The 9,246-nt window shown below is 43.1% G+C and overlaps 1 protein-coding gene across 1 annotated transcript; it reads right to left on the bottom strand.

The window, feature by feature from the left end:
- Positions 1-303: 303 nt before the first annotated feature.
- KLHL24 (kelch like family member 24) lies at positions 304-8,815 on the bottom strand (the record flags this gene model as incomplete). The annotated part of the gene is made up of 6 exons (XM_079539682.1): positions 304-504; positions 1,423-1,611; positions 1,998-2,186; positions 3,215-3,333; positions 3,922-4,106; positions 7,896-8,815. The coding sequence occupies 6 exons, from the start codon at positions 8,813-8,815 to the stop codon at positions 304-306; spliced, it is 1,803 nt and encodes a 600-aa protein (XP_079395808.1).
- Between the last annotated feature and the right edge of the window lie 431 nt (positions 8,816-9,246).

Consider the following 9,246-nt stretch of genomic DNA (forward strand, 5'->3'; position numbering starts at 1 on the left):
TCCCTACAAAGCTTCCAAGATTTAATTACTAAACACACATAGGACAACCATCTGATCACTAGCACAGCACAGTCTGGTTACTAGATAGATCTGTAGACAAGAGACCAGTTTAACTTAAATTAACCCTCCTTGCTTTTTTTTTTTTCTCTCTCCCCAAAAAGGCACAGGATACAATTTTTTATGACACTTAGGTAGGGAAAGGGCATTTTCCCACTTTTGGATTTATAAATCAGTCTTGCAGCAGACTACTGGATTCGTTCATGCCATCATCTTCTCCTTTTCTTCTTCTCCAAGAAGAAAAAATTACAGTTTAAAGCCCTTTTCATTATACCTATGAATGGTCACACAGCCGTGATACGATACTGGCCTGGGCATGGCTGCTACTCCTGTGATAATGCCCGTTGCAGGATCATAGCAAAGAATAGTGTCTGTGGCTTCACCATTTTCCCGTCTTCCACCAAGGATATAGATTTTTCCATTACACACAGACATGCCACAATTCTCCTGTTCCAAAATACACAAAGGAATACGTGATTATTTGAAAAAGAGAAATTTCAATTCACGCACGTCCACCCCAGTGAAAGGACAGCACTGTGACTACTGTTTGTAAACAGGCTGGTCTGTACCATTCCCTTCTCAAAGGGCCAATGCAGAAAGCACAGGGCGTGCAGAAAGCAGTGAACACTCCTACTGAGAGGGCTTTTTCAGGTCCAAGCCTTTACTTTGCATAGCTTGCACAAAGGATACAGTGGAGCACAGCTGAATATTGTGCTCAGAGATGACCATTTACATATCCGAGGTAAGGAAAGGCAAGAGGAAGCAGAGGATTTCAGAAGGACTGCAGCAGGCAGGAAAAAAAAAAGGAACAAGTAGAAGCACTTTGGAGGAGTAAACAAGGGAGAAGGAAAAAAACAGGTCATGACTAAGAAAACAGAGAAATGACAACACTATGTCTTACTTGCAACAAAGAAAGTAAAATAGGGACTGGAACAGAAAGTAGTAAGAAAATAGGGAAAGACTGGAAAAAGTACAACTCTCAGATGAGGATGCGCAACAAAAAATACTGATGGATGTCTAGAATCAATTATAAGAAAATTACTGTCTTCAATTTATATATAAAATATATAACAGGGCTTGGCAGAGACCTATTTCTGGACACTTTAAATGTTATCCAGTCTACTGTTACCCTCTTGTTCAACAGTAACTTCTCTCGAAGACTGGGCTGCCTAACACTGGCTCTCAGCTTAAAACCTATTAGTTTAGTCTCTTCTCATCTACTATACAGATGAAGAAGTAAAGCAAGAATGGAATCAAGAGACGCAATTTTAAGAGATTTAAATCAGCTTCTGTTAATTTCCTCCCAAGATATTCACGTAAATCAATACCTTTCAGACATTTACAGGCCTTGCCGTGTTTAATTACCTGTCTGCTGAACGTGTTCTGTACGTGCATCCAGTAGTCCTCAACTGGATCATAGCAGTATATTGCCTTGGTGAGCCCACCAGCAACATAGATCAGATTGTTTAAAGACACAGCCGTAATGCATCTTTTTGCAATAGGGATAGTCGCACGGAGCAGCCAAGAATTCGTGTCAGGATCATAAGACTGAACCTGAAAACAAACACACGCATTTGAGATTAAAAGCCCGCCCGAGATGAGCGCGTGGCACACCCACAGTTTGTAAGGCGGACAAGAAGGAAGCAATGCCTGGTGGGCAGTGCCTCACCAAGAAAACAAAGTCCGTATAAATATAGGCGTTTTTTGCACAGTCTGTATTCAACACCTTTGTCCAGACAGTTTGGTTTAAGCCTCGCACAGCACATTTCGAGTCCTCGACAGAAACCAAAGTAACAACATGCTGATAAGCTCCTGTTTCCTGCTACGTATTTTCGTAGTTTTCCAATTCCATGCTCCACCCAAAGCCAATTAAAACAGATCATTTTCAAACCAGCACTTCTCTTTACTGTGGATAGAAGAGACGTGAGCAGTTAAGCGACCTTGTCAGAACACGTGTTGTCGTCAGGACCGCCGCCGATCACAAACAGTTTGCCGACACAGCTGGTGACTGCAGGAGAGCTCACAGCTTCCTTGAGGGGAGCCACCTCTGTCCATCGATTGGAAAACGAATCGTAGCACTCCACGCTGCTGAGGCGGTTCTGCCCATCGTACCCTCCAACGACGTAGACCTAGGCAAAATGGTGAGAATGGCCATCGTTTCCTTTTTAGAGTCATTATTGCCTTCAATTATGAAAGAAACGCTGCAGAAATGCTGATTTTTTTTTATGTTTTATTTTTAGGTTTTCGCTTGAAGGGATGCTTCCATAAAAAAAAATACGTATATTACACGGAAGAAGAATGTGGCCTAAAATAATACTTCCAGCAGTTTCCATTTAGTCACACATAGAAAGACCATGCAAACAGACACCATAATAAAACAGAAACAGAACTCCACTATTTGAATGGCACTTACAAAAGCAGGCACTTCTCAGCATTTCGCACGTGAAAGGCCACATTCAGCAGAAGCTACTGCAGAAGTGCACCTGAACACACCTCTGCTCTTCTGTTTTACTTTTTTCTACTTGCTTACAAAAGTCCTTCCTCTCTGTTTCCTGTGGCATCTCTCATACTTAAGAAGCAGATCTCAGCATTAATTGTGCCCACCCCCCTTCCTCTGCTTGCTGCATCTCTAAAACTTACTGCAATGGATCCCACACAGCCCTTCCCTAAAACTTGCATTAAAGGAGTCAGCTGATCCCAACTACTAGTTTCACATTAAGGCACAAATAAATCTTCATTTCCTTACAGTAACACAGCAGCTAAATTTCACTATAAAACACTAAATAAAAGAACGAAGAGAAAACAAAGCAGTACTGCTTTTTCTTAAAAGCAGCATAAATCATTTTGATTTCGAGAGCACTTTTGAAAGTGGGTGAATTCTGATACATCTTTGCCTGCAAAAAAATCCCCAAAACTTGGAGCTAAGACATTCTGATGACAGCTCACAAAAAAACTTTGAGGATTTTCAGTTCCATGGACAGTGAATGACCAGTCAAGAGCACAATTCTTTTAATTACTACCTTATTTGAATGTATGAAATACGACTTAATGGGACATGCAACAAGGTAATACTAAACGTGCACGTACGTCTTCTCCACTACTTTCTTACACATATGAAACACCCCAGCTGAAGGAATTATAAATGTACTTCTCTTACTTTACCAAGAAGAACAGCCATTTTATGACGCCATCTGCCTTTATTTAAGGAGGCAACTCTGATCCAAATGTTAAGCTGAGAGTTATAAATCCATACATCCCGACTATTGATTCTTCCACCTTTAAAAACAAAGATATGCCAGTCTGAATAAATTAATGCCAGAATGAGAAATGTCAGCTACCGTCATGCCCCTCTACAGGGGGCAGTGGAATCATACTCTTCATGCTTGCTTGAAGTCAGTTTCAGAGGATTTCAAAACATGAAAACATAGATAAGTTGTTTTACTTCTGTAAACCTCTCTCAGCAAGATGCTGCTATCACATCAGATTATCACGTCAGATCAGAATGCACCTTAATGGCTTCTGCCCATGCTTTTCAGACTTTCTCGAGTGTAACTACCTGGACAAGACACTCAAAACGGGAATCTTAGCTGCTGCTGTGCCTTGGGGAACATTGCTAACATGAGCCGCTTCCCCCTCTTTGATCCATGCACCACCTCCTGCTTTTTACACATTGTTCAAGTGACAAAGGCACTACAAACCTGAGGTGACAGGTTCTTTGCTTAAACTAACACGTGCTGTGCCATATGATCTATCCTTCCTAGGAGGACTAAGTGAGGGGTATCTAAAGAAGACTACAAAGGCCTGGCATAAAGTGGATCACCAACTCAGACGCTCAAATTGGAAGGAATTGCAAGGATTATTCACCTGAAACAAGGATATCATTCCGCAGGGCGCACACTGCATACTCAGATTTGGTAAACTCTGGAAGTTTGGCCAGTGATTTCCATTCTCCTGTTACAGGATCGTAGCACTCGGTGTACGGCAAGTTAAACCCTCCAACTCTTTCACAGCCTCCAACAACAACTATCACCTCAGAATAACCAGTTGACCTAAAAAAGGGAAAACAGAACTCAGATGTAAGAGGTACTTATCAGTACAAGGAGGCCAAACATCTTCAAAACCTGTTTGGAAAAAAAAGGTCAGAAAATTCAAGACAAAAAAGAAATCAAGAACTCTGAAAGTAAGCATGAGATAGTCTGCAAAGCTTCCATTCTGCTCCACCCTCATTCTCCTTCTGACCTGATGCTTCTGCATTATATGTACTCTGTGTTCACAGTAGTAGAAAAATCCACTACATTTTAATCCACGTTTGAATGCAGAGAATCAACCATCTCCTACAAGCAAATCGAGCTAGGAATGAATTCCATCCCTTCTCTCCAGTGTATAATTAGGAACGTTCCTCAAAATCCTTTCTCTTCAGGTTTTTTTTAAAAAGAATTTTGCACCAGTACAGTTATTTCAAGATCTGCTGTGTAATAATCAAGTAAAATAACGTAAGATTTACTTTTAGTAAGCCTCGTTGTTGCTTTGTGCTTTAACTTTGATCCTCATGAGTAGAGAGATCCTGTTCATAACACTGCTGAGTATCCCTCTGTCTGAAAACAAAAAAAGCCACCCTGCTTTATGACTGCATTTGAGCTAAATCTCGTATGGGCTGCACCCAGATTTCCTAATATTTGAAGTCATGCATACATATATTAGCTTATAAATCCTGATAACAATTTCTCTTTGAAGCATCATGAACAAAACCATTTAGCTCATCTACCTCCTTGTCACCATACATAAAATATACCCTTCTATCTTACACAAAGGCAAAGGTACTGAAAAGGCACTGTAAGAAAGATTACACAGTGAAGAATTGCATCTGTGGAGGCACTTTACACACCTGAACTAGACAGGAGAACACTTTTCTGCTGCTCAGCTTTGAAGTGATGTTGATTCTTGGTTTCTGTGTATTTATTTGAAGTATTCATTTTAAAGAGAAACAGCTCTGAAAGGAATCTCTCGAAAGGCAGGAGAGGAAAACCTTCTGTACCTCTAAGGCAGTACCCACGGAAATGAAAGTTTTCTTAAGAGCAAGTTATTAATCTCACAACCTGCCCAGAGGCAAGCCTAGGTATCTACTAACTGTGCTGAAAACGTGTTTGTCTGCAGATTACTTTTTAGATTAGAACCAAGCCCTCTATTTACTGGAAAGCTTACTGTACTGAAGTGTCAACATTTACTTTCAAATCAGCTGAACAAAAAATCTTGGATTGAAGAGGGCTTGTTATGAGAGCTGTGCTCCTCAAAGGGGATATTAGTTTAGTACAACGTTTTAAATCCAAAGAAAAAGAAATATCCTACATAGCTTTAGCACCTACATAGCCATACGCTTTCTTCAATTAAGAAATATTTACTCTGTGCCATTTTCCTCGAACAAATCTTGCACTGTAGAGGTTTTAAAGTTAGTTCTAAATGAACTAATGATATCTGTGAACGGAGGTTAGAAGCTGCTGCAGCTCCCAGATACAATGTGAAGCAGGGGTACAGGGGGTCCTCCTGACAGCCCTCAAAGGAAACAGCATGAGCAGAGGAACAGAGGTGAGCTGGAAGTTCCAGGGGAGACCCTCCAGTTGTGAGGAGGTGAGAGAATGGACAAAGGGGAATGGAGACAGCTGACAGCATCACATTATCCAGAGCACTCCTAAAGCAGCTTTCCAAGGGGTCCCAAGTTGCACGCAGCCCTTTGGCCTCGGGGACAGCGCCAAGCACCACCACTGTCAGCTGCACTAAAGAACCTCCAGTAATTCAAAGAGATTCCATTCAAAACCACCTTAGGTGTGTGGGAGACTGCATGTCTCCTGTAAGTATAGCTCCTCCTGGGTTCTGGCTTGTGTAGTGAATGGGAAGACAGAAATGTCAAGTGAAATCAAAAGTCACCTCTTTTGAGCCACCCACCTTCTTTGAACACATTTCTGTAAGTAGCCAAAAAAGAAGCGTCAAAGGGTTTGTAATTGGAGCAACTTCTTACCAGTTAAAGAGAACACTCAGGAATCAGACAGCTTCAGAGGAACTGAGCGATAAAGGAATTCATGGGAACACGAAAATCTAAAGATAATTTGAACCACAGAACAGCGAGAGTCCAGTCGGTAGCTTTTTTTGTTTTTAGTTTTGTTTTGCACTTGGAAATTTGCTATTGCTCACTGCTTGAGCAGTGCTCACAGCCCTGCTGTGCACACAGCCAGCAGGGGACAAGAGAAATCCAGCCTTAACGTGTCACTATGTCACTGCAGGTGCACAACTGCACAGGACCCCCAGCAAGACCTCCCGTGTCTGCCAGCAGCGTCTAGAGGCACACAGCACTGAAACGAGCTGCTCACCCCATGTTTTGCACTGTGTGCCTCAGGTACCTCCTCACTGGCCTCCAAAAAAAAAAAGATTAAAAGAAAAAAAAAAAAAAAAACAACTGTGAAAAAAAAAATCTACGCTGCTTTTTTAAAAAAATGAGCAGACCACACTTTAACTGCATACATGTCCATACAAGGAATCGTATGCTGTTTCCATAAGTTTCAGGCAAAATGCTTGCTTGGGAGATTCTGATGCTACTGCCTGTTTCCTTTTAGAAAGAGTTTATATTAAAAGAGGAATTGGAAGAAGTCCAAGAAAGAAGAGATTTCTCCAATGTCATCCGCTCCCCAAATCTCCAAGAAATGCCCAGAAAAGCTGGGATGAAAACAAGGGCAAGGGGAGACCTGGTAACTGTTTTAAAACATCACCTCTTTTTGCTATAGGCAACCGAAACAAATTGGCAAACAAACAGGCAGAAACAAATGACAAAGAACTATTCCACAAATGTAATCTAGAAAAGGGGAAATAATTCCTGCTGGGAGGCCAGCCAGCTTTTTCTCTTTTAATGACTTCTCTCACTCCTGCCTACTCAGATTCATGCTGCTGCTTATTAGGCCTAGCAGGAAGAAACACGAGGCAGCCTGAAATCACCTGCATCAGACAAGGTATGGCATTTACAAACTGGAATGCTACAGACACTGCCACAGCTCCCTCAGACCGACTCAGGGAACTCCTCACAAACCAGCATTCCCAGCTCCTGATCTTCAGTGAACCAAAAGCTCCAGGCCCTCCATGGCGCTGCACAGCTTTAAAAGGCCAACAGCGGGGCTGCAAGGGGCTCATAGAGAGCATCACCTTCACGCAGCACCTGATGTAAGATTGTAGTTTAAATCAGCTGGAGGTAATGACAAACCATCGTGCCAACTACGTGTAGAGGTACGGCTTTTACTGGGAAAATACTTGGGCTGGGGGAAAGGTCATAACACCACCGGCCATTAATTGCGTTCCCCTCTCAAATTCAGTCACCGTTTGTATTTCTGTAACACACCATTAAGTAGCAGTAATTCTGGATTATTAAAATGTCATGGAATAAGCATGAAATATTTCAGGAACTGTTTCATAATTATTTAAAAAGGAAAGATATTATGTCTTTATAGTTAACAACCTGTTGTTCCGTTGTCTACTGCAATTTTTTAAAGCATTTTACAGCGTAACAAGTAAATCTTCTGCATATGTACCCCCATCCGTATTGTCTGCACCACAATGCACACTTATGTGACTACTGTAAAAAAAAGGAAAGGATGTCAGAAAATGGAATTGCTTACTTGCTGCAGCATAGCAAGTTGATTTCAAGATGCTGCCACTGCACCTTATTTCTATTTTCTAGGCACATGTGGGGAAGCACACAGGTATAAATGCAGTGCTCCAGAATGCAGACCAAGATCAAATGCAAATAAATCTTTTCTAGAAGAGTGTATCAAATCATATAAAATAAACTACTCCCTCACCTGCGTGGCCGAGTCCTGGGAGACATCATCTCATTGCCAAGGATATGGTACCTCCTGGCCTCGTGCAGCAGCTGGTAGCACTCTGGGGAATTCTGTATCAGCTGGTCCACTTCCACGGTCTGAACGAAGTAGTTGGGGTGTAACAGCGGGAGCCTGACGTGCGTCAGCAGCTCGTGTAACACCGGCCTTCGCAGCTCGACCGCCCGGTACACCCAGCGCATGACGGCCTCGAACACCATCTCTTCCTTGGTGATCACCAGTTCATCGCTGCAGATGTAATCAATAAGCTCATCTTTGCCCAGCTCGAGGAACTCTTCGTGCTGGGACACGTCCTCAAACGTCTGCAGTGCAAAATTCCGGCACTTGGTGAACAGCGTCTTGAGCGAGTGCGTGTCTGCGAAGCGCTGGATGCCCAGGCAATTGCAGGGGTCCAGCTGTTCTTCCAGGAACTTGGCACAGGCATCGCGCAGAACGCTGATCTGAAAGAGGCTCGATGTTTCAAAGAGATACTGCACGTTCTCCGTAGTGATTTTCACCTTGCCAGTGTACACATACTGCAAGAAGCAGTCCATAGCTTCAGCTAGAATGCCGTTGATCTCCACCAGCATCTCCCTGCTTTCCCGGTGGTCGTTGCAAAACATGGCTCTGAAGTAGCTGCTGCAGGCTGAGAGCACCGCGCGGTGGCAGGGAAACTCCCGGCCCTCCACACAGATAATGACATCCGTGAACAGCCGGCTGTCTCGGAACTCATTGAAGATCTGCAGAATGCTTTCAGCGTGCGATGATCCCGAGGAGAAGTCAAAAAACTCAGGGCCTGACAACGACTTTGGGTCCATTTCAAAAACTTTCCGCTTGGTTGCAGGGGAATCTCGTATCCCACTATCCTCTCTATTCAGTCTGCGTCCCAATATTAGTACCATTGTTACATCAGTTGGCTATAGAGTCATTGAGAAAAGCTGGCCGAGTTTCTTCTCCGCAGTGCTACGGTCTGAAAAATTGAAAACACTTCAGCAGTCAGTCTGATATCTGCTTTGCTTCATCACCACAAACAGCCAAGATGCCCATGGGGGCACACAGTCAGTGCAGCTTTCCACCTTTACCAGGGCTGACCCAGCAGCTCACAGCAAGTGACCTTGCGCAGCGCAAGGCAGCGCCACCTGTTCACATTAAACACAAAGCGTTCTCCGTGTACTATGTGTACACTATACATAGAACAGGTGTCAGGCCTGACAAATTCTGAACACCCCAGCATCGCTAGCATAGGATTAGAGCTCAACGTAAGTGAAATGGGAGCTCAGCTTCAGCAGATTGCTTTACTGACACAAACCAAGGGCTCTCCTGCACAAAGCTC

Source organism: Tetrao urogallus, assembly GCF_951394365.1.
Source record: "Tetrao urogallus genome assembly, chromosome: 9".
Classification (NCBI taxonomy): domain Eukaryota; kingdom Metazoa; phylum Chordata; class Aves; order Galliformes; family Phasianidae; genus Tetrao; species Tetrao urogallus.